At 31.3% G+C, this 27,486-nt stretch overlaps 12 protein-coding genes across 12 annotated transcripts; 6 read left to right on the top strand and 6 right to left on the bottom strand.

The window, feature by feature from the left end:
* Positions 1-156: 156 nt before the first annotated feature.
* Positions 157-2,314, bottom strand: PPL_09376 (uncharacterized protein; the record flags this gene model as incomplete). The annotated part of the gene is made up of 4 exons (XM_020580171.1): positions 157-869; positions 939-1,788; positions 1,900-1,948; positions 2,283-2,314. 4 exons carry the CDS (start codon positions 2,312-2,314, stop codon positions 157-159), a joined length of 1,644 nt encoding a protein of 547 aa, XP_020430004.1.
* Positions 2,315-2,750: 436 nt separating this feature from the next.
* On the top strand, positions 2,751-4,106 carry PPL_09375 (uncharacterized protein; the record flags this gene model as incomplete). The annotated part of the gene is made up of 1 exon (XM_020580170.1): positions 2,751-4,106. The coding sequence occupies one exon, from the start codon at positions 2,751-2,753 to the stop codon at positions 4,104-4,106; it is 1,356 nt and encodes a 451-aa protein (XP_020430003.1).
* An 83-nt stretch (positions 4,107-4,189) lies between these two features.
* PPL_09374 (uncharacterized protein) lies at positions 4,190-5,455 on the bottom strand (the record flags this gene model as incomplete). The annotated part of the gene is made up of 1 exon (XM_020580169.1): positions 4,190-5,455. One exon carries the CDS (start codon positions 5,453-5,455, stop codon positions 4,190-4,192), a length of 1,266 nt encoding a protein of 421 aa, XP_020430002.1.
* Positions 5,456-5,714: 259 nt separating this feature from the next.
* On the bottom strand, positions 5,715-8,413 carry PPL_09373 (uncharacterized protein; the record flags this gene model as incomplete). Its single annotated transcript, XM_020580168.1, has 6 exons — positions 5,715-6,477; positions 6,553-7,006; positions 7,083-7,296; positions 7,556-7,575; positions 8,159-8,192; positions 8,270-8,413. 6 exons carry the CDS (start codon positions 8,411-8,413, stop codon positions 5,715-5,717), a joined length of 1,629 nt encoding a protein of 542 aa, XP_020430001.1.
* A 108-nt stretch (positions 8,414-8,521) lies between these two features.
* Positions 8,522-10,790, top strand: PPL_09372 (FNIP repeat-containing protein; the record flags this gene model as incomplete). Its single annotated transcript, XM_020580167.1, has 5 exons — positions 8,522-8,612; positions 9,257-9,478; positions 9,593-9,765; positions 10,345-10,423; positions 10,768-10,790. The coding sequence occupies 5 exons, from the start codon at positions 8,522-8,524 to the stop codon at positions 10,788-10,790; spliced, it is 588 nt and encodes a 195-aa protein (XP_020430000.1).
* A 66-nt stretch (positions 10,791-10,856) lies between these two features.
* On the top strand, positions 10,857-11,258 carry PPL_09371 (VOC family protein; the record flags this gene model as incomplete). The annotated part of the gene is made up of 1 exon (XM_020580166.1): positions 10,857-11,258. One exon carries the CDS (start codon positions 10,857-10,859, stop codon positions 11,256-11,258), a length of 402 nt encoding a protein of 133 aa, XP_020429999.1.
* Positions 11,259-11,711: 453 nt separating this feature from the next.
* gefAA (leucine-rich repeat-containing protein) lies at positions 11,712-16,464 on the top strand (the record flags this gene model as incomplete). The annotated part of the gene is made up of 6 exons (XM_020580165.1): positions 11,712-11,889; positions 11,988-12,293; positions 12,704-12,748; positions 14,174-14,925; positions 14,989-15,435; positions 15,559-16,464. 6 exons carry the CDS (start codon positions 11,712-11,714, stop codon positions 16,462-16,464), a joined length of 2,634 nt encoding a protein of 877 aa, XP_020429998.1.
* A 998-nt stretch (positions 16,465-17,462) lies between these two features.
* PPL_09369 (SNF7 family protein) lies at positions 17,463-19,127 on the top strand (the record flags this gene model as incomplete). The annotated part of the gene is made up of 4 exons (XM_020580164.1): positions 17,463-17,529; positions 17,583-17,803; positions 17,892-18,293; positions 18,402-19,127. The coding sequence occupies 4 exons, from the start codon at positions 17,463-17,465 to the stop codon at positions 19,125-19,127; spliced, it is 1,416 nt and encodes a 471-aa protein (XP_020429997.1).
* A 112-nt stretch (positions 19,128-19,239) lies between these two features.
* PPL_09368 (sterol desaturase family protein) lies at positions 19,240-20,906 on the bottom strand (the record flags this gene model as incomplete). Its single annotated transcript, XM_020580163.1, has 6 exons — positions 19,240-19,405; positions 19,479-19,934; positions 20,016-20,107; positions 20,345-20,388; positions 20,475-20,683; positions 20,755-20,906. 6 exons carry the CDS (start codon positions 20,904-20,906, stop codon positions 19,240-19,242), a joined length of 1,119 nt encoding a protein of 372 aa, XP_020429996.1.
* A 1,109-nt stretch (positions 20,907-22,015) lies between these two features.
* On the bottom strand, positions 22,016-23,302 carry PPL_09367 (Putative RNaseIII; the record flags this gene model as incomplete). The annotated part of the gene is made up of 2 exons (XM_020580162.1): positions 22,016-22,287; positions 22,360-23,302. The coding sequence occupies 2 exons, from the start codon at positions 23,300-23,302 to the stop codon at positions 22,016-22,018; spliced, it is 1,215 nt and encodes a 404-aa protein (XP_020429995.1).
* Positions 23,303-23,816: 514 nt separating this feature from the next.
* Positions 23,817-25,493, top strand: PPL_09366 (uncharacterized protein; the record flags this gene model as incomplete). Its single annotated transcript, XM_020580161.1, has 1 exon — positions 23,817-25,493. The coding sequence occupies one exon, from the start codon at positions 23,817-23,819 to the stop codon at positions 25,491-25,493; it is 1,677 nt and encodes a 558-aa protein (XP_020429994.1).
* A 58-nt stretch (positions 25,494-25,551) lies between these two features.
* PPL_09365 (lariat debranching enzyme) lies at positions 25,552-27,359 on the bottom strand (the record flags this gene model as incomplete). Its single annotated transcript, XM_020580160.1, has 5 exons — positions 25,552-25,572; positions 25,622-25,851; positions 25,925-26,151; positions 26,224-27,030; positions 27,331-27,359. 5 exons carry the CDS (start codon positions 27,357-27,359, stop codon positions 25,552-25,554), a joined length of 1,314 nt encoding a protein of 437 aa, XP_020429993.1.
* Positions 27,360-27,486: the final 127 nt, after the last annotated feature.

The following is a 27,486-nucleotide window of genomic DNA, read 5'->3' as shown; positions in this document are numbered from 1 at the left end:
CTTTTAAATTGATTTTAATGAATAATATTAATAAAAATGATCACTTTGCATTGATAAATTAATGACTCGTGTGAACAAAAAAAAAAAAAGAAATCGAAATTTCATAGTTCGTTTTTTTTTTAATTAAATTACTTGACTTGTTTATTTATTTATATTTTAAAATATGTATAATAATAAATATACAAGTGTTACTATAATGACATTGTTGGTTAAAGTTTGTTTTGGGTTAAAAGATGAAATGGCACTGTTATATCCAGAATAAGGTTCTGAAAGAGTATCCGTATCTATGTCGAATGAAGAGGTTCCACAGGTTTGATCGAATTCATCTGGACAAACTATTGTTATATTCTCATTGACTACCACTCTATCGTTTGGTTGGCAACTATACCATTTCTGATTGACTTTAACTTGTAGTGTTCCATCTACTTCACAACGATATTCTCTACATCCCATTTGAATATAATCTAAACTATTATTACTGTTAATTATTTGATCGAAACAAAGATGTCTATCACCTCTATCATCAAAAAAGTTGTTTGAGGAATTTGATTGCGATGTATCGAAACAAAAGATAGATGTTTTGCTGAATGGACAATAATCAAATTCGGCACCACCATTACCTCCTATTGTAGAGTTACTCCAATGCTGTTGGTACACTGGTAGATTCCGAGAATGCTCGGTCCATGATGCCATACCCATTCCACTCCTCGAGGCGGAACATCCTACTTTGTTGTTCTCTGCTGGCCAGTAACCAGTGTAGTTCCAAGTCGACATGGAACATGTTTGATTTGCAAAATAACATCCTTTTCCTTTTCCCCAATTGGTTGATTCAATTTTATCTAAATTGATTAATCCATACCATCCTGAATCTATATATAAAAATATTTATTATTTGTTAATATCTAGTTAATTAATTATCCAAAACAAATATACCATACCATATAATAAAGCAAGTGTTAAATTTGTAAATGGTGAAATCGGCATTGTATTTGTTAACATTAGTTCTTCACCAAATTTAGTTGATTTCCAATGTGAACCTACTATTCCACTACTGTTATTATCGATGTTCTCTAATTCCGCACCGTTTTGTTCGTCGCAATTAAAGTGATTGGCAACCACTGTTCTTACAGATGGCGTCGTAATTGATTGACTTGTATATTGGAAGCTCTCGCCAGACGGTGACAATCCATTGGTGGTGCTTTTCGTTGTTACATTTACATACTTCTTCCCGGTGAGTCTATTTATATAGAATTGAAAGAGTTTCTTACTGAAACCGATCGAATGTGTCACCTCGTGAAGTAAGATCCTATAGGCTTGCATCCACTCCACCAAAAGATTGGATTTCCTTGCGGTCTCATTGAGGAATCGCTGGAAGTAAGCCGGTTGAAGATTGATAAGTCCGACGTAGGGAGCATCGTTGTGAGCATGGCTAGCACACGTCAGAGAATAAGCAATCGATTCCGTGTTTGTCACAATGGGATGCGCCGAGACATAGAACATAAAGTCACCTTTGAATCCACGCGACAAATCGATATCGTAAGCTTCGCCACAATTGATGATTGTCCGCAGAACTTTGTGGTCGGGTGCATTCACCGTTAGATAGCGTTCAAAGAACTCAGTGATATTCGGTAGTATCTGGCTATTGAAAAAGTCGATCAACTCGGCGCTAACGACATCCTCTTGCTTGCAGATGTAGGTGCACGGTGTTCGTTTGTAAGTGTCACATAGACCGATCGATTGGAATCCCTTTGGACCGATCAAAACAGAACTACCGGCACGATAGCAACTCTGTTGTTTGTCCAACTGCAAATAGGTGGTATTGAACCGAATTCGAAGTGGGTGAACACTGGTCGCTCGGCTTTCACCTTTTAAAAAGTAATCTTCTGATTTTTCAATTACTATTCTCGACGATAATTCATCGTGAATACATTGATGTGCAATTATAACTCTATAAATAATTACATTTATTAATAAAATAAATATATATTTATAATAAAAATACATAATAATAAATATATTTTTAAGTTTTTAATTTAATTTAATTTAATTTGAAATAATAATAATATATTTTAATATTGATGAATGATTTTTGAACTAATAATAATAATAATTATAATAACAATAGCAAAGAATTAAACTAATATCATGAACAACATTCATTAATAGATAATTAGTGTGATTTGTGAGAGTGGAGAGTGACTAGTCAGTGATTTGTTGACAAGGGCCTTACCTTATTAGACCAGTAATAATAATAATATGGTCGACATTATCAAATCACTCACCTCACAGAGATATGATAATTTATTTTAAGCATTATAATTTTAACCTTATAGTTTGTCTTTAATAGGTTTGTTTAATGTGATGAGTATATAACCCTAACATTAAAATGAGGTCACACAAAAATTTCACTTTTTTTTTTTTTTTTTTGTATTTTTCCCAAAAATTTGATTTTATTTTCTGTTTTTTGCATACCACAGGTTATATCATGTTTTCGATGAAACCCGAAACTTTTTTGGAAAATATCTATTTTTGTTACGAACTTAGCAAAATTTAAGATTTATCATTTAAATTTCAACTAAAATAATTTTCTTATAAAATTTTCAAAAAAAAAAAAAAAAAAAAAAATTTGTTTTTAACAAATAATATCAAAAAAAAGAACCCAAGCACCCAATTTGATTTAATGGAGTTTTTAAATTCAAATATTTTATATTAAAAATAATAATAAGAATAATAATAATGTAGAGAAGCAAATGGATACAATAGGATTACAATCAACATTATATAACTTTTATAAGTATCAATATTTTAATGATGACAATGATGACGACGATGATAATAATCGACAAAGAAAAGTAGTACCTTCTCTACCTGTTATTATCATAAAATCGATATTAGATCTGTTATTTAGAGATCATCGAGTTTCGATACTCTGGAAGGTTAGATCTTTGTCTTTGGTGTCACGTCTATTCTTTAATGTCATATCAAAGATGTTGACCGAACAACCACATGAATCTCTAGAGATCAAATCAATGATATCGTTCATCGGATCGGAATATTGTTTGTTCAAATCGACGCCACTACACCTTAATGACTATGAGATAATGTACATTCCCGAAGCATGGCAAATGCGGTGCCAAAAGAATCTGAAATCACTCACCCACACCAGAATTATTGATATGCCAGATCAAGAGTATATAGGTTCGCAAAGACTAATCAATATTCTCAATACTTCGCAACTGGAGAAGCTATCGTTTGTGGAATGCACTACCGCATCGGTGCGTGGCAAGAAATTTACAAAGGTTTGGGACATGGATCGCAATCACTTTCAGTTGCTCAATGTCATGAGAGAGGCAGACTACAAGTTCTACGAGGATCTAGAGAAACGCGGTCTAGATAGCGGCGAATATGAATATGGTTTTATCTCCGAGTTGAACGAGAGCTACATTCAACAGTTGATAAGATCCAACACCAAACTGAAGGAAATCTATGTGGAATATGTGGATTCTCTAACCGACTATTCCACAAGAATTGTAGATTATGTAAAGATCCACAGTAAACTAACGCCAGTTGAATGTCTACTTACAAATGCTCAGTTTGAGAATCCAACAGTGGTCATCTATTCAAAACCTTCGGAAGGTTATATCAAATTAAGGCAATTGGTAAACAAAGACTTTGTGAATGAAGATTTTGGTGATTCTTACTACTCAGAAAAGACCACACACCTATCGTTGGAGCTTTGGTCGCTCGATACATCCAACTGGAGACTGGTGCCGATCATGAATTATCTGTTTATTGAACCAAAAGAAATTCAGTTGAAAAGACTCGATTTGACACTTCTAAATTGTAGAGAAACAATTGAATCTTTTAACAATGATCAATTCTTTGTTAAATTAAATTCAATTATTCAGACAATGCATCATTATCAACCATTTAAAACAATAGAACTATTTACACTCTCACTACAAATCAAGGAATGGGACTCGCCTATAAAGATTCCAATAGTTAATCAAGCGTTAGTCGAGAAAAGAAAGATTAAATTAAATAACTTTGAACCCAACAATGATTTTACCGAATTTAAAAGATCAATAAACAAAATCAAATCTTGAAAATTAGATAAATATTTTTGATAGTTTAAAAAAAAAAAAGGATATGTTTAAAAAAATCAGTTAAATTATAATTTTATTTACTATTATTCTTCATGATCTTCATAATCTTCACCTTCTTTATGATCTTCTTCTTCTTCCTCTTCTTCATCATTACTATCATTTATTGGGTCAGTTGGTATTCTTTTAAATGTTAAATAATTTGAATCGATTGGTACAAATTGGTGTGTTTCAATGGAGTGTAGATTTGTTTCATTGATTACTGGTATTAATACTTCGGGTGCACCACTCAAACTTTTAAATACAAATTGAATAATGTTGATCTTTTTAAATTTACCATATGAAAATTCTGAAAACAATTTGTCCACACAGTATAAAAATACTTGCTTGGGTGCATGTAAATATTTATGGTCAAAGAGTATACGGATACATTTAATATGTTCAGGATAGTGTACAGTTGAAAACAGTATCTGTTTCCAAATGCTGGACGAAGAAAAAAACAATTGATTGTAGGAGACCATCAATGTGTCGAACAATTGAAATTCATCTTGAAGTGGTTTACTGAGATTTAGATGTCGTTGTGATACTTTGATCGAGAGATGTGGTTTTCTTTTCTTGAGTTGATTTAAACACTGTAATACCTCTGAAAAGTCGGCTCTATATGTTGAATTGTATTCGATTGATTCCAAATCATCATTGTCCAAATGTTTGAGAAGATTCTCCAAATCTATTTCGTCATTGGATCCCATATTATCGCTTTGCCCAGACTGAGTGTTTATGTCATCTATGTTATCAGAATATTCACAAGTGAAATCATAGAATCGATTATCTAGAGTGGTCAAGTCTTCAATGTTTTTGATGTGCTTGAGTTTGAGAAAACCTTTGTGGAGATAAAAGATTTTGATATTTTTGAGATTGGGAGCTTTAAATTCAAAGTAATTGATATTTAAACTCCGATTGGTGATAAGTATTATTGTCAAAGATTGAAGATTGTTGAAACAGTTGATTTTGTGTTCTTTTGGTATGTGATTAATCTCTGTGTTTCTGAGGTGGAAAGGTGCATTCTTGAATAAACAGAATTGTGATCCAATATAATCAATTCTACTCTTTATCATTATATTTGGAATGATATTGTTTGAGATGATTGATGAGCATATTTGATGGAATTGTTTCGATACTGTTGAAAGATCCACGATTCTGACCATATCATGATAGTTATGAATTAGATATTTGATAATCTCTGTATATCCATAAAAATTGAGATTAATCTTGTCATCTCTATTATTATTAATAAGATCTTGTTGATTATCAAAGTATTTGAGGAATGAGTTTTCAGATGGATAAAGTTTCATGATATTTGAATATGGTTGGAATTTAATTGATTTAATCAAATTATCGAGATTTTCTGGTTGTAATTGATACATTCGATCGATCAACTGTGATATGATTTATGGAAGTCCATTTATGGCGAAAAGGAGATAGTTGTCTCTATATTGAACAGAAATATAACATCTGATAAACTCTACTTTGTTGCATTGGCTGAGGTATTTGACAAGTTGGTCATTGCATATCTCCGAAAGCAGTCGGATATTCTTGATTATTGATGGTGAATCAATCAACGGTTTCCATTTGTTCTATTGAAAAACCTTTACTCCAAAAGAATTTCAATAATTTTAATCGTTGTTCTTGATTGATATATTCAGTAACTTCAACCCAAAGTGGAAACTTATCAACATTGATATCAACATTGTCTTTGTCTTGTAATCTATCCAAAAGGTGTTTATAAGGTCTGATTGTTTGAACCATGAAATCTGATGATCGGTAATCATTCAAAAGATTAAATAGGATGAAAATCAACATTGAATTTTGATTGATTTGATACAATGAAATCACTGATTGAATGACAACTTCCTTGATATTAAAAATGTCGTCGATATCGCTTTGTCTGTAGTCATCCCATATTGATATGTGACGAATATCATTTGGAATATCTATTTGTTTTTGAACATAGAGTGAAATAAATACCAGAGAATTGAGGTTACTGAAAGTGATATGATCTTTAATATACTGTATCGTCTCTGGTCTCTCCATATAAGTGGCAGGGAGCATTGAAAGCAAGAAATATCTTGAAACCATATCAAGATCATCGAGATACTTCTCATAGATCTCCTCAGCTTCCGATTGCAAAAATCGGTGGTACATGGGGAAAAACAAGTCAAACTGTCCATATTTATGGGTAGAATGAAGCTTTCCATCCTTGACCATATCACTGATAAATGTGGTGTTTTTTTCATTCACTTCAAAATACTTTTCAAATAATGTCAGATTGTTCGCGGTGATTGTGAATAACAGAGAAGAACATGTAAATACGTTCCTAAAATAAAATAATAAATTAGTATTTAAAAAATAATAAATTAGTAATTTATCTTAGTGATTTTAAGATACATACTCAAATACCAATTGATGATGTTGATGTAAATCTGATATCCTCTTTGGGTTGTGCATGATAACCATAGTAATGAGGAAGAATCTATTTTCATCTGATAAAAAGATTGACTCTTTATCGTTGATGATTTGTAGACAAAATCTTTCGATTTTAGAGATATTGGTCTCTTGGTACAATCGGTCAAGCCTTTCATATCCTAAATCATCTCCTTTGGTAACACATAATTGGAAATAGATTGAATATACTTCTTTAAGATCGTCTTCTTTGCAAAGTGATTCAAGTATATCTAGACATGTATCATCAAAGAGTGCCGAATCAAAGTTAATAAGATCGAGATTCGGTTCAGCATGTCTTGCAGGTTTGAGGTAATCGACAATATATCTTTTAAAATGATCAATTAACTCGTTACCGAAATAGATATTTGCTGTATTATGTAGATATATTAACTTTTGTTGATCTAATGTATTAGATAATTTTGTTCTGCATTTATTTAAAATAATCAATACATACATATAACATTTCGAATAACACACCATTATCGATATGTTCATCATTGTTGTTGGATGATTCCTTGTTTTTAAAGTGAATTTTTAAACCAGAGACGATATTCTTAAGGCTTTCTGACATTGGTCTATCCCTGGCACTATGTCTGATACTTTGTAAAAAACTAAATTGAAGATCGTCATTAAAGAATTTTGCTAAAAGATCCTTTAAATCTTTTTGTTGATTCATGTTGCTATAGATATTCTAATAAATATATGTAAATCTAAACAACTATTTCTTAAAAAAAGATTATTATAAAAAGATTATTCTCCAAAATTTTGTTATTTTTTTTTTAAACTATCTCTTTTAGAATTTAGGGGTTTATCTTTATCACTCACTCTTTGAAAATTTTGTTTAAACTTAATTTTAATTCTGTTACTTTTTTAAAGTACTTATCATTAATAAATAGATTAGTCATGATACTAATTGGTACTTTATCATATGATTGGTATTATTTTATTACAAATGGAACAGATCGAAATACTAAATATATATTTTTGATTTATACAGGGAAAAGGTATACTGTCTTACTATGTATTGCCAACAATGTTCTCGTCTACCTTAGATTCAAAGAAATCCTCAAAAACGAGCAATGTAACATCAATTGTGATCAAATTTTACTTATCAAAAACAAAAAGGATTACAATTCCAACAACCATATCAACCACAAAACCCCCAATCATACCAATTTCAATAGAAATCTCAATATGTTCTAATACATAGGGTTACATCGATTCAATATTGAAACCAACCAAATCAAACTATTGGATAACAATAAACTCAAATTATAAGCAATATCCTCAATCGAAAGATGGTATAGTTTGTTAAGGGTAGATAACTATTTTTAAAACTTTTTCTATTTTCATTTAGATTTAAAAACATGAGTCTAAATAGAATCAAATTTGTATTCTTTACTGTCTTGAATCTTAAATCAATATTTTCCAGAATAAATAATTCAAAAAAACAATTGCATTTTGATATATTGAAAAAAACTTTAAAATTTAGAATAAATCTAGAATTCCTAAAGTAATTTATTTTATTTGAGATTTATTCACTTAACAGTTACATGTTGATATGTAACTATTGTAGAGACCAATACACTATAGGAACAAAAAATTTTATTAACACAACATTGGTTAAAAATTCTATATTTAGATAGCTATTTTCTTATACATACAGTTCTGTAATCATGACCTCCGGATCTACACTGATTGAAGACATCATCAGCTAACTGATAGCATCGATCACAATTGTTTGCAGATGCAAATGTTAGGAGCATACCCAAGAGAGCAAGCATTAATAAAATTGCAAATTGTTTCATTTTAAATTGTTTAGTTTGTTGGAATGTTTAATTTGATTTCCGAAATAGAAAGAATGATTTATAAATTTATTGTTGAATTCTTTTTATAGCTGAATTTGTTCAATAAAAATGAGCTATGAGAACATCACCATAATATCGATATCGATTGAACGATATGTTCAAAAAGATCTTTATATGAATCAAAATCAAAGTTCATTAGGTAATTATATTAGTTTATGTATATTGGGAACCCTAAAGATAAAAATAACCAATAGCTATCACTTCAAATTCATACCACTTTTTTTTATATGATAAAATGTAACTTATAACCCCTTTTAAAAAAATATTAAAAAGGTGATATTTATTATTTAAACTTACACTGTTAATAATTGTAAATAGTCAAAATGTTCATCTTTCTGACCAAAAGAATAATAATTAACAAAGACACCAAAAAAGAACAACTAATAAATATTCACATTTTATAATAAATATAAAATGTTTAGTAGATTTTTATTATTTTATTTTTAAAAATTAAAATGAGATGAATACTTACACTAATCAAAGATGTTTGAATTCAGATATCGATTTCTGGTTCTTAAAGAAGCTGATTATTTCATTTAAAGACTTTACTTTTATGTGTAGCAAATTTAAATTATGTGTCGTTTTTTTTTTTTTGCAAAATAATTACAAGAAATTTTTGATTTGAACAATTTTATCCCCTCAATTTATAGATCTTTTTTTAAATGATCACACCATAAAAAGCACACTTGCAAGCTTTTTTTATTTTAATCAACACATTTTAATTTATTTCTATAATGTCACATTTACCACATACTATATTGAAACATATTATTAGTCATTTAGATAATAGTGATAAGATATGTCTTTCTTTGACCTGTAAAAAGCTGTATAATGAAAAAGATGGATATCTTGTGTTGATAACACCACCTTCTATACATGATTTCGAACATTTAAAGAAGAGACCATTCTTTAATATGAAAGATTACACAAATGTAGTGCAAAAGTCATATGAACAAAGAGGGAATGCAAATGATTTACCAAACATAACTCCTCGTGTGTCAAAACGTAAGAAACTATAACTAATCAATCGAATCGATCAATCAAGTATTGTACTTTGATATTCATTCTATTTTAAAATCCCTTCAATTCTTATAGATAAAGAAATATATAGATATATAGCAAATGAATTGTTTGAAGTCGGTGTTATACCCGTTGGAACAACGAAATTGGTGTTTGGCGATGAATTCGATCGTCAACTAGAACCAAATTCCATACCGTCGTCGGTGATCTCCATTGTTTTCGGTGCGAATTTCAATCAACCCATTAGAGACGGAGATTTACCAGTGGAGCTTGTCAGTTTGAAGTTTGGTGAGAATTACAATAGCCAGCCGGAGCTCAGTAATCTGCGATCGTTGACCAAGCTAAAGTTTGGCAAGTTCTATAATCGCTCGCTCGGTCCACTGCCACCCAACTTGAAGTCACTGGAATTCGGTGCACGTTTCAACACTCAGATCACCAGCAAACTGCCAGCCACCATCGAAACACTGAAGTTTGGCAACGGTTTCAACAAGAAGCTGAACGAAGCGGTGATTCCAAGTGGCCTGAAACATCTGTCGTTCGGATTCCTCTATAATCAACCGATACCAAAACTTCCGACATCGCTCCGCACACTGCGTTTCAACAACAGATTCAATCAGCCTATCAACACACAGAATTTCGTAAACCTGGAGCGTATTGTCTTTGGCCAGGAATTCAATCAGATGGAATCGCTCGCTGGCATGCCTTCGCACGTCGTACTGGAGTTTGACTACAGCGACGAATTCTACTTTAACACCGATATAACCTCTGTCTATAGAAACATTCGTACACTACCAACGAACGTAGGTCACCTCATATTGCATTGCTCTCACAGCTACACATTCGACATCAAGCTCGCCTCTGAAAATCATGCACTCGTCCTCAGTAACAAACTGGATGGTGGATTCATCGAGATTTCAAATTTCAAAAATGGTAAAATATTTAAACTTATAAATGAACTCTATAAATCAGATGATTCTATTATAAATTTTGTCAAATGGTGATGTTAATAATAATAAAAATTTAATAAAAATTGTCAAAAAAAAATTAAAAATATCCGAATTATTTTTGGTCGCGCGACATACCAGCCTGGTGTCAAAAGTGTCACGTGTCATTTGAAAATGCGGGGTTTAAGTAGATCCCATTGAAATGTCAATAAATGATAGATATTTTTTTCAACTTTTAATGCTTTTAAAAAAGAACATAATGTTGGCCAATTTCCAAGAAATGATTGATGTTTCTCTTTGTCGTTTGTTTAAAAAAGTATTTAAATAAAGGTAAAAGACCATTAGGTATTTAAAAAATAAAGCAAACAAATAAATAAACAAAATTATATCAAATATTATATACCATCGAATTTTAAAGAATGAAAATCTTTATTGCAACTGTATTTGTAGATAATCAAGAGAAAGCATTAGATTTCTACACTAATAAATTGGGATTCCAAAAGAAAGCTGATATCTCTGCTGGTGATTATCGTTGGCTTACAGTTGTCTCACCGGATCAACCGAATGGTGTTCAGTTATTGTTGGAACCAAACGCTCATCCAGCCACCAAACCATTCCAGAGTGCATTGAAAGCCGACTGTATTCCATTCACTCAGTTCGAGGTTGAAGATCTCGACAAGGAGTTCCAACGTCTAAAGTCACTCGGTGTAGAGTTTGTAGTTGAACCAATGGATGCCGGTCCCGTAATGATTGCATCATTCGATGATACCTGTGGTAACCTCATTCAAATCATGCAATACAAATTTAAAAAGCAAGAATAAAATAATTGTAACAATAAATATATATATATTTATATATTGTGATCTTTATTATTGTACAATAAAGATGAATCTAATTACAACAACATTTATTTACAAGTTATAACTTGTCTCTAATTTTTAATCGTTTATAAAACTAAAAATACTTACAATTTTTAATATTGTTTGTATTCATATTCTACCCTCCAGAACTTATAGATATTATTGTATAGATTGATTTTATATTATTAAAAAAAAACAAAAAATGTATTAATAAATTTTTGAAAAAATAATTATTTGAAATCAAAAACACAAATAAATTATTATTAAAGTATTATTTATTTATAACTTTAATTTTTGTAAAATTGTTTCCAATTCAAAGTTATTCAAGAAAAAAATAAACCGAACATGGTCATCTCTCTATAAAAGGATTTGAAAAAGATGATCTTAATATCAATTGATTTTATTTAGTAAAGAATGAAATTTTCTACAGTATTAACATTAATTTTAATAGTATTTATCGCCGTTGTTCACTCTGCTGAAGAAGCCGAGCAAGCTGAAGCAGCTACACAACCACCCAAAAAAGGACCATTACAAATCAATCTTGTAGATAGTGGTCCTATACGTAATAGAGGAACATTCCCACAAAGTAGAGGTATTTAGATGCTTATTCTTTAATGGAATGGAATGGAGTGTTCAATATTAATGATAATTGTTGTTATTGTTATTGTGGTTGTTATTTATTTATTTTAGGTGTATCAAATGAAGCTGCAATTTTGCAATTTGCCGATATCTTTAGAAACAGATTGACTGATATGACGCGTAGTGTCGCTGGAGGCCGACCAATTAGGATCGATAATCAGGGATTCACCGGAAGTGGCTATGCCAATCTACAAGCTCAGATCAACAATGTCAATGGTGCCTCAACTGTATCGGCTGTGCTTGTCAGTCCGACCTGTCAACCAATCAGACCCAACTCTGAACAACAACAAACTAACAATGAGAGATTAAATGTTCTTCGTAAAGTTAAAGATGCACTCAATCGATCATATTCGTCTGGTATGATCATAACCGTTGAGTGTCGTTATTAAAGGTATTACGAAAATAAAGAAAGTTCATTTTCAACAAATTTGACTGTTACATAATCCGAATTTAAATGAAAACAAAAAAAAGTGTTGTTTTTTCAAAAAACGAATTGATTGTTTTTTTGCAGCCATCAAAAAATAAAAACAATTCCCAAACAGATTTTTTGATGGCTAAAAAAAACTAATCTTTATTAAAAAATCATTCAATTAACCATTCATTCATTTATCCATTTTTTTTTTAATTATTTATTTAATTTTACGGTGTCAGTACAAACTGGATGAATTGTGTGAATACACACATCATCATATATAAAAACAAACCATCACTCATTTATCTATTCATACACACACCAAAGATATACAAATTTATTTTTATATATAAAGTTGACTTTTCATTCATACCATTAACTAACAGTAATAATAATAACAGTAATTAATAAATAAAAAATAAATTAATTGTTGTGCTTCTCAACATAAAAATAATCAAAACTAACACACACACCTACACCCCTCGACTATACTACTAGTAAGTAGTATCATTAACAATAAACAACCTGTTCTAACACATTAAACAAGTGATCAATCAATCAACAATAACAACAATAAATAAACAAACTAGTTCAATAATATCAAATCTAAAAGTTAGTTGTTTTTTTGTTTATAACTTTTATTATAATTATAAATAGAATATATATTTTTAGAATTATAGTTTATAGTATTAAATCATAAATCACACTATCATATCACCTCACTTCACTTCATCTGACACCACCAAACCAAATTTAAAAAAAAAAATCAAACATATTAAATATATATAAAAAATGGTAAATTGAACAAAAAAAAAAAGATTTATATATTTAGATTTAGATAAATTAATAATTTGATTATTTATTTGATAATGATAGGGATCAAAAGTATCGAAATTGCTTGAAGAAGCACAAAAGAATCATTCGAAAGATATCAATTTGAAGGAAACCAATCTTAAACATTTGCCAATGGTTATATGCACCAACTTTAATTATATTACAAAGTTGAATCTGAATGACAATCTGATAAAGGAGATACCACCCGATATCTATAAGCTGCGATCACTCAAGATATTTTGGATCGTCAATAACAGGCTGTCGGTGGTGGTCGATGAAATCGGATTGCTTTCCGATCTCGAGGATTTCCAGGTGGACGGCAATCAGATCACAAAGATCAACAAGGTGTTCTTTGAGTTAAAGAAAATAAGCGATCTCTCACTGTCGCGTAACTGTCTGAAAGAGATCCCACCCGATTTGGGTGGACTGACATCACTGCGAACGCTGTCACTCGAGCACAATCAGCTGACTGCTCTGCCCGGTTCGCTCTCGGGACTGAACGCACTGAAAACTCTGAATGCCAGCAACAACGAAATCGAATATATCTTTGCCGACTTTGTCAATCTGACGGCACTCACTACACTCTCGTTGTTTAGCAATCGGCTGACTGCACTGCCCGATTCATTTGGCCGGCTAAAGACTCTGGTCAACCTGAATCTTCGTAGCAACCGGCTGGCGGCACTACCCAACTCTTTTGGCTCGCTGGAGAATCTGACGAATCTCTCGCTCTGGGACAACAGTTTCACTGTATTCCCAGAGTCACTTGTCCACTGTAAATCACTAACCGAACTCAGCTTCTCAAACAACAGATTGGTGGAAATACCAGCATCAATACAGAAACTAAAGAATCTTAGAAAACTCTATTTACAATACAACGAAATCGAGAAACTCCCTGTGGAAATCAAATATCTCCAACAACTGAATCACCTACTCCTCCACCACAACAGACTCACCAACATCCCATGTGAGTTGTCACTTTTGAAATATCTAGACTCACTCAATTTAACGGGTAATCCAGTGCCTCCACGGCTGTTGCAGAGTGACGTGGTGGGTGTTGTCAAGCAGCTGCACTTGGAGCTGTTGCATCGTCGTGAGATATGTGCGCGTGTCATTCAACGACACTACAGAGCTTGGAAGAAACAATATAGATTTAGAAACGTTGTTATGGCGTTAATGGAGAAGCGCGATCTCGAGAAGAGCTTGTCCTACGCAAGCAAGAGTGCAGAGATGCATCGTGCAGCCGTCACGATTCAACGATGGTACAGGTCGCGACGTTGCAGGAAGATATGGTACATGTTGGTTTCGAAAGTACTACTGTTGCTATCGACTGGCAGTGGAAAGCGATCGATAGGTGGAATGACATCGGGTGGACGTTTTGGTTCGATTTTCGGATTCGATGAGCCTGACCACGATGGTAATATTATCTATTATACTCCGGATGCGGGTACAATAGGATCTTTGCCAATCATCAAATATGCCACCATTGCCAAGTTGGTTGAACATCTTACCTATACTACCTACACGGAAGCCGCTTTTCCAAAGATATTTTTTGCGACTTACTCATCGTTTTTGTCGCCGACAGAGCTGTTCCAATTGCTCTGTGTCCGATATCATGTGGAACCGCCTATCCATGCGAGCGCAACCGAGCTGGCAATGTTTAGAAAGACTGTGAAACCACGTATTCAAGAAAAGGTTATCGAAATGATGGGATATTGGATAAAGAATCATCTCAATGACTTTGAGGTAAATCCCAAGCTACTACAGAATTTCAACAGTTTCCTCACAAACACACTGATGTTTGAGAAGGAGACATCGGCGAGACGATTAATTGCGATATTCAATGAGACGAAAAAGAAGAATAGAGATGACATGGAAGAGTTGATAAAGTTTGCTTCGAACGCACCGAAACCAATATTACCACTCAAACCGTTGGATGGAGCTGGCTTTACGCTGTTGGATCTCTCACCGATTGAAGTGGCGCGTCAGATGGCATTGATCGATCAGACTCTACTCTCTAGAATATCAGCAAAGGAACTGCTATCAAAGAAATGGAGTAGCCAACATGCAAACAACCTGGAGATCTGTCCAAACGTAATGAACATGATCAACGTATTCAACAACGGTTCGAAATGGATATCCTCAGAGATTGTCATTGAGAAATCATCGAAATACCGTCTGAAGAAATTGAAATTCTTTTTGGACGTTGCCAGACTCTGCTATGAAATGAATAATTTCAATGGAGTCTTCCAGATTGTCAGTGGTCTGAGCAGTAGTTCGGTTAGCCGTCTCAAGGGAACGTGGGGGGCACTGTCATCACGTAGACGCGAGCAATTCGATGAAATGGAAAAGTTTGTAAATATGGAAGGAAACTTCAAGCTCTATAGAATTGTGCTGGCCGAAGCAAAAGGACCGGTCATTCCATTCGTTGGACTCTATCTAATGGATTTGACGTTTATGGACGAAGGTAACCCATCGTTCAACAACACCCTACTCAATTTCGTCAAGAAACGTCTGGAAGCCAGTTCAGTCAACAAGTTTTTAACCTACAAACTTGCTCCCTATTGTTTTGAACCGGTTTCATTCATTCAAGACATTCTTTTGAACTCTACAGTTCTCAGCGAGACAGAGTTGTACGAGAAATCAGTGGCAATCGAGAAGCGACATCTCAGAAAAATATCAAAGCGACAAGACAGAGAACGACAACTCACCACCTCAACTTCCAACTCTGATTTGGCAGAACTTGCAAGTAGTAGCAACAACAATAATAATAGTAGTAGTTCTATTGGAAATAACAGTAGTAGCTCTACTAGTAACCCATCACCAACAAAGAAGTCGTCCAAGTCTGGCAAACACAGACGTCATCGTGATCGTGATTCCGACAGTCCACGTCTCGGAAAGAAAGGCGATCCAGCCAATACTTCATCGCCAGCGATAATGACATCTCCTGGCAAAGTACCACCTCTGGACTTTAATATATCGGCATCGAATCTATCGCCACAACACATCACCTCGCTCTATCACTCTGTTGATAACACCCCTATTAGTTCGCCAAGATTTACACCATCGATCATCACATCACCAACCACACCCGACAAACTTTCAATCTCCAATTTCAATCCAATCATGGCATTTTCCAACTACGCATTTTCGCTATCCCCAAGATCGCCTCGTTCCTCTAGACCAAGCTCACCATGCGAATCACCAAGAAACTCAAGGCCTAGCTCTCCAATACCACCACCATCACCCAAGCATTTTGATCAACCATCTCCCTTCAAGGGATAATAAATAATATATTATATGTATATTTTACTAATTCAACTGTAACTTTTGTTTTTTTTTTTTGGTTATACCTCCTAGTTTTTCAATATTTATTTTAGTTAATATTTTTCATAGAGATAAGTGATTTATTTTGAAATTGAAATGATGGATGATAGAAAATAAATTTAAAATTGTTTAAATTATTTTTTTAAAATTCAAGGCCAAATTATTTTAATCATCACTACTGAGACTCTTCCACAATTTATTATATTCATCTTTACCAAGTCTCTTTTGTGATGTATTAGTAGTTGAAGTTGTTGATGTAGAAGTTTAATTAAAATATTCATGTTATCAAATGTAGTTTTAATTGGTTTCTTTATTTTACTGTATTGGAAAAAAAGCATAATCATGATATCTTTAGGTTTACAAAAAATAAAGAGATAAAGGAGAAATAAAGTAATCAAAGAGAAAGAAAAAACAAAGAAAAGAGAAAAATTACAAAGGGAAGAGATCTTGGTTTTAAAATGATTTATCTCTTCATTTTTTTAATACTATTTATCTCTTCTTCCCTTTGTAATTTTTCTCTTTTTGATTTAACAACTCTATCAATTAATGCTTAAGTATGTAAAAAAAACAAATAGATTTTAAAAATTATAAAGGTTTTAACATTTCTTCGATCCTATTTCTTTTCAAACAGAATCATTCAGTCATGACAAAATTATACATAAACAAAACAATCAACTTCACAAGCATCAACAACTTCCAATTTTATACATATTAAATGCAACTGTTCATTTTTTAATTAATCAATAAAAAGATTACAATTTTATTTTAATAATTTATAACTCTTTTGAATTTTTTTGATCTTCAAACTTGGACGAGTATAAAAGACAATATAATTATTATTATAACTTGGATTTATTATTATTAATAAAAATTAAAAAAATTAAAAAAATTTTTTTGAAAATAAAAAAAACTATTAATTTGTTTTTTAAATATATATTTATTATTACTTGTAAAGAATGAATAAAAATAATAATATTAGTCCTACAAAGATAAATAGCAATAATATTAATAATAGTAGTAGTAGTATATATCAAAATAAATTAAAAAAATAAGAGAACTTGTCTCAAATATAAAAGAGTTGGATGAAGAACATGAAAGCAGAAAGATTCTACTGAGTAGATTGCCAGCCTCCAGACAACAGAACCCAGAGCGTTACGATAATATATTAAACTTTTGGTCGAAATCTATTAGAAGAGTGATAGACGAATGCAATCTACTGATATTCACTCCACAACAACTGAAAGAGATATTCACTGTGGAAGGTGGTATCACTCCTATTTCTTTAATGAACATCATCGTAAGTACTATATAGATAAATCTATATTGAATTAATGTTTGTTAGTTGTCTATATAGTTAGTTATTAATAATATAACATCCACATTAGGATGAAATTGAAAGAGGTAATGATATTGAATTGTTAAGTAAATTCACTACACAGATGGGTTGGTCCAGTTGGTTGTGGAATAGAGTTGCAGTACCTACATTCCAGTGGTCAGTATCAAAGGTTTATCCGAGCAGTATGAACTCACCTAGAAAGACAGACAACAGTAAGGCTGTTCTCGAGAGAAAACTGGTTTGTCCGGCTGCAGCAAACATCAAAGCAGAAGAACTGTATCAAATTCAACTCGATAGAATACAATCGACAATAGACAATATAGTATCACTCTCGAACGTCGAGAAAGAGATTGCCGATTGGTTGATAACCAAAGAGGAACTTGCTCTACTACTTCATATCCTAGATAAAGAAGGTAAAGCAAAATTAATTGTACATAATAATGAAACCAAGGTATGTTTGTTTGTTTGTTTGTTAGTTTTGAACACTTACAAGTTCTCTCGAATAACTTCTTATAATTGTTGTTGTTGTTGTTAACTAAACTATTATATTTTAAAATAGGGTGTAAAGTTTGCAAATGAAGGAGAGAAAGTAGTGGTTTTGGATACAGATTTGGGTGTGCTAGAGTTGAATAATACCTATGAGAAGTTGATTGCTCAGGAAGAAAAGTTAAAGAATGATATCGATGCCTGTAGCGAACAGATAAGAACATATGTCAGAGCGAAACAGAGGGATCTTTCATTGACACAGCTGAAGAGAAAGAAGACATTGGAGTCGATTCTAGCAAAGCGACAACAGGCATCGAATAACATACATGAACTATTGGCAAGCATTGAATCGGCGCATTCCAATCAACAGGTAATGGATACGCTGTGCGTCGGTGTATCCACCTTGAAGAAGGTCAATGAGAAGATGTCGGTCGATCAAGTCGATAAGGTAATGGACGACTTTGCCGATGTTATGCTCAACCAAAAGGAAATAGAAGAAGCAATCACAACAGGAATGGCAGCAAACGCACCAGAATCAAACCCAGAGGAAGATGCAGAGTTGGAGCGTGAACTAGAGAAATTGGAAGAAGAACAAAAATTAAAACAACAACAACAAAACAAGACACCTACGACAGAGAATCCAACAACAACAACAACGACAACAACATCAAAGACACCACCAGTAAAATCACAAGAAGATATAGAGTTAGAAAAAGAGTTGGAACAACTAGAGAATCTATCACTCAATGAATCATCACCAAAAGAAAAGAAGAAAGAACCAATACTTGAAGCATCTTGATCAAGACAAGTCAAACGTTTAATTAATATAAATAAAATTGTTACTTTGTTTTTTTTTTTTTTATTCTAATAAATTTACAAAGTTAAATAAAAATAGTTTTATCAATAACAATCTATTTTAGTTTAGATTTAAATGATAATCCACTGAAATGGTTGGCAATTACCCATGCAGAAGATACAAAGTAGAATAATCTAATGTATTGAACGGTTGAGTTCAATGCATCCCATGTAAAAGCAATAAATAATACCAATCTAATCAACTCTAATGTCATAGCATAACTAATATAAGATAAGTTTGTTAGTTTTTGTTTGCTATTCAATTTGTTAATTTGGTATAAATAAAGATAATTACCGTTTCTTATCGAAAATGGCACCAAAAGTTGTTAAACTTAGATATAGGTAAGCCATGGTACAGGTGATTCTGGTTGGACCCAATTCATCTTCGTATACAGAGAGGCACACAATCGAAAAGATGGAAATCAACATAAAGTGAGAGATAATATAGGTGTTCAGTAGTACTGTTAAACCTTCACCGATACGCTCGGCAATATCACCTTTGTGTGGCATTGGAATATCAGTGATAAGTCCCATTCTTGGGATGCCAGGTCTCCATCCTGGTCCACAGAGATACACCTTGATCTTATCGGTGAGCTTCGGATAATGCTTGGTTCTCTTGTACATATCATACCAATGATGAATCTGACACCATGTTGGATCGGAACTTCCGAGTGAATGTACCAAACCAAAGAATACTTCTTCTTCCTCCTCTTGGAAAGTACCGAACAATCTATCCCAAATAATTAAAGTACTTTAATTTTGATTATTAAAATGTTAATATAAATTTGATTATTATGTTTGTTTGGTATGTTCATTTTAAATTTAAACATACCCAGCATAGTTCTTATCGATGTATTTAGGATTTCTTCCGTGGTGAACTCTGTGGTGAGATGGAGTATTGATGATCCATTCGAGAGGACCAAGCTTTCCAATATATTTAGTATGAATCCAGAATTGGTAGATAGTATTGAATTGCTTGTGGAAGAAAAACATTTGTGGTGGAATGAAGAATCCCAATGGAATATAGAACATCCAACTTGTATAGATTTGGAAAACACTTTGTCTCAAAGCAGTTGTCAAATTCTATAGATTAATTATATAGAAATAAAACAATAAAATTAGTTTGAATTATGATCATAATAATTATTTAATTATACATACATATTTCTCACTTGAATGATGTGTAACATGAGTTGCCCACATATCTATAAAATAAATAAGAATAGATTTACATTGTTAACATCGAATTTCTTTCTTATTTAGATGGATTTAACTGATTGATGTAACTTACAATTAACTTCATGAGCTAATCTATGGAACCAATAGTATCCGAAATCAATTAAAAGGAAAGTAGCTACGGATGCAAGCTTTGAATCCTCTGGGATATCAACGATTCTGTAGTGAATCCAGATGTAAATGACGACAATGAATTCGATAGACTTCAAAAGTGTTATTGGAACTATCTTTTCATATATAATCGTAGTTAAACCTGTTGATAAACTTTTAAAATGTTAAAAATGTTAAAAAAAAATGGTACTAAAAAGTGGAGGATAGATATAAAAGTTTTTTACCTTGAAAATGAATCTTTTAATAGGAAATCATCTTTTTTCTTAATGATTAGCGCAAACAATTGCTCCAAAACAAAGAATATAATGAAATAAGGTAGTGCTGCAGATATATAATTTGGAAACTCTATATCCAATACTGTTTTTGATGTCGACATTTTCGATTTACAATCTCATTAGACAGTACAATGATTGACCAACAAAGAATGTAACCTAAACTGTGAACTACTACTACTATTTTAATAGATATTAATTAAATTGATTAATATAAAGATCTATCTATGTGGTGGTAGTATTAACAATACAATATTGCAATACTATTATTATTGCTATTAAATGTTGAAAATAATATTATTGAAAATAATAATAAAATAGTTTTTTTTTTTAAATATGAATTACTATATTTATTCATTTTAAAACTAACCACACTCTCATTCTTTCCTGTCAAGTATATCAACCCAAATCTAATAAGTAATACTTAAACATCGGCATGAATTGTGTGTTTTTTTTTATATTTTTATTTTTATTATTGGGTGGTATAAAAAATATATATAACAACACTTACTTTAATAACTAGTTATAAAATATATTGTATTACAACTAAAGATTTTTAAAAATAAATAACAAAAAACCTTTGTTTGATTTTATATTAAAAAAAAAAAAAAAAAAAGTAGTAGAGAGGTTTAATAATGAATGAAATTTAATATCAATGAGTAAAATATATCTTTCCGAATTCGGAAGAAAATTGCGAATTGGGGGTAGTGGTGATATTTTTTTATTTATTATATAAAAGATCACTTAAAATTTTATAATCAGTGCCGAGTTTTTTTTTTTTGGAAGTAATTAAAATACTGGGGTTATATTCATATAAGAAAACAAGATACTTTAAAGAAATCGAAACCAAAAATGGCATTAAAGTTTCTGATGAATTGAAATATCTTTTTTACTTTGGTTTATACACACGTTTGTTGAGCTGTTTCATCTACGTAACAGTTACAATGGTTTAAATGATCAAACAACAATTGAATTTTAAGGTATTAATAGGTAGAAATTGTTTTAAAATGAATAAAAAGTAAACATTGTTTTATAATTTTACACTTTTTTTATAATTTTTTATCGTTCCAAAACCAAAAGAAAAAAACCCTGGGTTCTGAGCCATCATTATTGTTTTTTAAGCTTTTTTGAATTATCGTTTGAAAATGGTAAATCATAGTGTATATTAATACCCCAGTTGCATAGATTTGATTTAAAAAATAATCTTGTTTTTTTATTGTTTTGTGGTTGTTTCTTCAATTTGTTGTGTTGTTGTTGTCGATGTTGTCGAGGTTGTCGATGCTGTCGAGGTTGTCGATGTTGTCGCAACATCCTCTTCTTGTTGTTTTTCATTGTTGTTATTATTGTTATTATTTTTGTTGTTCAATTCACTTTGTATATACTCGTCTTCATCTTCATCTTTGGTTTGTTTTCTTGATGGTATTACTTTCTCAAATGATTCTTTCCAATCGTTGTTATGTGCAAACTGTAAAAGAATTTCAAAAACTAAAATATATAAATATACATGTTAGAGTTAGGGTTGATTATTAAAGTGATAAAGATAGATATAATATTTACCATGATTAATAGCCAACACCTTTCTAGATGATAATTGAATATACTCTGCAATCGGTAGTTGGGCAGTGGCGATACCTTGTTCCGTAGCTTTCTTATAGGTATAACCCTTGAGTTTGTTATGGTCAACGAACGATCCAATAATATAGTGTTTCGTTGGGTCAATCTTTTGAAGAATATTCGGTGATTCTGCTGTTAAATATACTAATTGATCTTTACTTAATTTCTTAACACTATTATTATTATTGTTGTTATTATTATTATTATCATTATTCTCGTTATCATTATTATCGTTATTATTATTATTATTATTCTCGTTTTCATTAACTACTTTAGTAACATCATCATCGACTTGGTTATTGAATAGATCCATATATGTTTGTTCATGTTTACTAACTGATTTCCAATTGGGTACACCATTCATTGCTTCCATCATATCACGTATCTTTCCTTTGTAACCGGTGATTGCAATCTTAAGTGGATGCTCGGACTTGGTGTTGGCACCGTAGAGGTAGCAGACCTGGTTGACAGTGCTACGCATCTCCTTCTCGTTCATAAGGTCTGACATCTCCATGTCGAGCACTACATTGCCGCTGTATTCAATGGTGGACGGATCACGTTGCTTCTTTTGTTTCTTTAGCTTCTTCTCCAACTTTTGTTCTCTAGACATCTCTTGATGCTTTCTCTTCTTAATCTCTTTCTTCTTCTGCTTTAGATACTCTTTACGTTGATCCTTGACTTGATTCCATCGTTCTTCTTTGATCTTTCTCTTCATTTGACCTTTCGAAAGAGGTTTCTGTTCTTCATCGGCATTATTATTATTATTAGTTGTATCTATATTGTTTTCATTATTACTATTATCATTTTGTAATTCAACTTTTTCGACATCAACTGTTGAGTTCGTACTCGTAGTAGATGTAGTTGTAGTATTGACTGTTTCAGACATCTTCGTTCGTTTTTGTAAATGTTTAAGATTTAAATTTGTTCTGACATTTTTTTTGGAACTATTTTTTTTTTTTTTGTTATATCTAATATATAATTTTTATTTATTTATATATTAATATAAGAATAAAAATAAATTATTCTTATATTGAACTAAATAAAACAGTCGAATAATTTATATTTAATATAATTTTTTGTTTGTTTTAAGGATTTCCTTTTAAAATCTAATCTCATAATTATATTAAATTAATTCAATTCTTCAATATATTGTAGGTGTAGGCGATAGTAGTTTTCGTCTCCCTCCCTCAGACAGGTGTAAACGGTTTATTTCAACAAGGATTGATAGTCTGAGCAAGCAAGATATTTATTCTTTGCCGAACATAAGTCACAATAATTTTTTAATTTTAATTTTTTTTAGTTCATTTTTTTAAACTTAAAATATCACTTTTTTTTTTCTTATACTTTTTTTTTATAATATTCTTTTAGTTGTTGAAAATATTTTATAAAATAACTATAAAATGAATAGTAGTAATAATATTTGTGGAGTACATAACAAAAGTCTCAAGTTTATATGTTTTGATTGTAATGTTTTGATGTGCACTCTCTGTTCACCAAAACATACAGGTCATTCATACGATCATATTGAAAATATTAAATCAAATAAGAATAACAACAAAGAGGATCATTCAAACATTTATACAGATGACAATGAAATAAATAACAAAAGTAATAATAGTGTTAGAGGAATGAATGATATTCAAACGAGTATTAAAACGACATTCGATTCTTTGAAATTAAAAGTTGCTGAATATGAACAATTACAACAAACAGAGCAAGAGATCGAAAGTAAATTCAAAGAGTTACATGAATTCCTTGTTGTTGAAGAACATAGATTAAAGAAACCAATCATCGACAATAAAGAACAATTAGAACAACAAATCGATAAACAAATCAAAATCGTGAAATCATTGAATTCAATTAATAATCATATTAATATCACCAACCGATCAGATTCACAATCAGAAACTATATCAACAGCAGATACAACAGATAACTACCAAATAACAACAATAATTCGATCGATTTCACAATCAACAGATCACAATGAATTCATTTCATCAAACAACAATACATTGTTCTATTTGGATAAATCCAACAAGTCAATGATCGATAATCATTCACTTTTAAATTTATTACTTGAACACAATAAATCAATTAAAATCAATAATCATCATGACAATCAACAATCGAAATCACAACAATATCAATTAATCATCAATAATGAACAAATCAATCAAATCAAGAATCAAATCCAATCATCATTCAAATTAATATCAAATCCATCCCAACAAAATCAAAACAAACAATCATATATATTCTCAACTGATAGAAAGAATAAGATATCAATCATCAATATTACAGATCGAAACAACATTTATTTTGAACAACAAGATATAGATTTAGGTATGGAAATGAACCGATATTCAACAGCATTCAACTCAATTGTCAAAGCTGGTGACTTTATCTATCTATTTGGTGGTAATACAGCAAGCTGCAACAAATTCATCAGGTATTCAATCAACACCAAAACAGTAGTTATCAATGAAATGAAAGGTGTTGATCCATGCCAATATTTATCAGCTTGCTATGATGGTCAAGATCATATCTATTTATTCGATGGAAATGGCAAACCAAAACCCGTTATCTACAGATACAACATCCACGATTCAACATTCGAAAGATACTCAACAATCGAAATCGATACAAATTATCATCATCCCACATTCCTCTACAAAGATTATATCTATAGTTTCGCTCCATTTACTAAAAAGATTTTAAAGTTTGACATACATACCAAAAAAACAATTGAACTACCAATCGAAGTATCAAAAATCTCTTATCCATCAGCAGCCTGTACCGATGGCAATGGCAATATATATATATATTCAAAAACAGAGTTACAACGAATCAATATTGAAACCAATGAAATCAAATCATTAGACAATAGTAAAATCAACATAAATAATGACTATAATCTTATCTTCCTTAAATCAAATGATGGTCAAAGTTATATCTACTCGGTACAAGGAAAAGATAGAAATTTCGTGTTCTCTCTTGGAAACAACAAATGGGAATCTATTCTTCAGAATGATCAATCTGACAGATCATCATGTGCAAACATATTTTATCAATAAATAGATTTTTAATAAATATATCTAACAATTAACATTCTTTATTCATTTTCAAAGTTGTCTATATCAATTTCGGACTGATCTTTATAAATCTTTAAATTTTCATTCAATCCTGTTTTTTGTATCTTTGCCACTTGTTGATTTGCTTGTTCTTCTTCATTTGTTGTGGTAGTTGTTTCATTATTATTATTATTATTAAAAGATTGTTGTTGTTGATTAGGAGTTGTGTGATCTTGTAAATCTTTTCGATAGGTTTCTGTATCCAATTTGGTAAGAGTATCAATGTTAATAGGAATCGATTCTTTACTGCAAACTACATCCAATAGATTATTTAATACAATGTTTTGTGGATTCTCATATGCTATTTTTGATAAGATTGATTAGATTAATGTGAATTGATTAAAATAAATAACCAAATGATTCTTAATACATACTTGATGGATAGATAAAGTTTAAATCCATTCTATTTGGATTCGAAGGATCATATGCATGTGTATTTTCAATGAAATTAAATGGTATCTCTAAATGATGATTACTTATATTCTCTACACTTTCATTATTTTCACTATTATCATGATTTTTATCATCTATTGATTGTCTTAACTTATTGATTTCAATAAATCTATTGTCAATATTCTTTAAATCTTCATCTGTATATAAACTATTAGCATATTTAACAAATATATGTTAGAAATTGTAATGTTAGAGGTATTTAAAAATTGTTGTAACTTACTTTTTAAATAGATCTCTTGAAAGTGGTGTATTATAGTGATTCTTATGATTATCTGTTATAGATTTGGTATTATATAAAATAGATAACCATTCTACATCATATTGAAGTTTTAATTGTTGATTCTGTTGTTGTTGTTGTTGCTGCTCTTGTTGTGGTTGTTGTTGTTGACGATTAGGTTGTACTTCAAAATCCAATATCTGTAGGAAATCTCTATTCGGCAATACTTTATCCAATGCTAAAAACTTGGTAGTCGTATTGTCAGGGTGTGGATATATAGCAGCATACTTAACGTGTAGATGTGCCGAGAACCAGTATCTAGGTTTCAACTCCCTAAGCACCAACATTCCCGCTGGCGAACCAAGATCGTCACCATCCTGCGCCAGATGATTCTTCACTTGATACAACTTGTTCTTATCACCATAGTTAACAATACCTTGTGGCCAATCGTGAGAGAATACAATATCAAGTCTATTCTTCTCTTTCTGCCTCGCCTCACCATTAGCATTGTTACCACCGCTATTCAAAGCAAGCAATTTGAAGACATCCAACTCACGAGTATGATAGATCGATCGCATTGTACTGTCGTTTAGCGGTAGTTGCTCGTAGTGACCTTTTTGGTAGTCGTGTGGCTTGTAGATACCAGAGAGTGCACCGATTCTTAGTCCACCGAATTGGACTACTCCGGAGCGTCCCATGTAGTAGATGTTCGGACATAGCCAACCACCGTTTGGCAACTCGCTAAAGTAGTTCGATGATTCGTGATTGCCACCGATGACCAACGTTAAGATGGGTGCAACCAGTCTACCACTGTAATAATGATGAAACGATCCCATATGCTTGAACTTCTCTGGCACCGCCAACGATTGTAGATCATTTAGATTTCTCAATGCTTCATAGTCGCCACAGCAAATCAACAAAATCGATCTTTTCACCGGTCTGTTTCTCAATATTCAACAATGAATTATAAATAATCTCTATATCACCATGACAACAACCTTCAATTGCAATCTAAACAAACCGATCAAATCAAACACAGAACCAAACAAAACAATACAAAACAATAAAATTTATATAAAATATTATTAATAACTTTACTTTATTAAATACAATTCAATTTTAAAGCAATATACCTTCATTTTTCTTTATTCTTTATTATTATAATAATAACAATAAATTAAATTAAATTATTTAATCTATTTTTTTTTTTAAAAAAAGTTTAAATTTTTTTACCGGCAAAAAGAAATTCAAATTTTTTTGGTTTGG

Source organism: Heterostelium album (assembly GCF_000004825.1).
Source record: "Heterostelium album PN500 unplaced genomic scaffold PPL_scaffold9, whole genome shotgun sequence".
Taxonomy (NCBI): Eukaryota; Evosea; class Eumycetozoa; order Acytosteliales; family Acytosteliaceae; genus Heterostelium; species Heterostelium album.
Note: the sequence above shows the minus strand (reverse complement) of the source record. Positions and strands in the feature narration are given on the sequence as shown.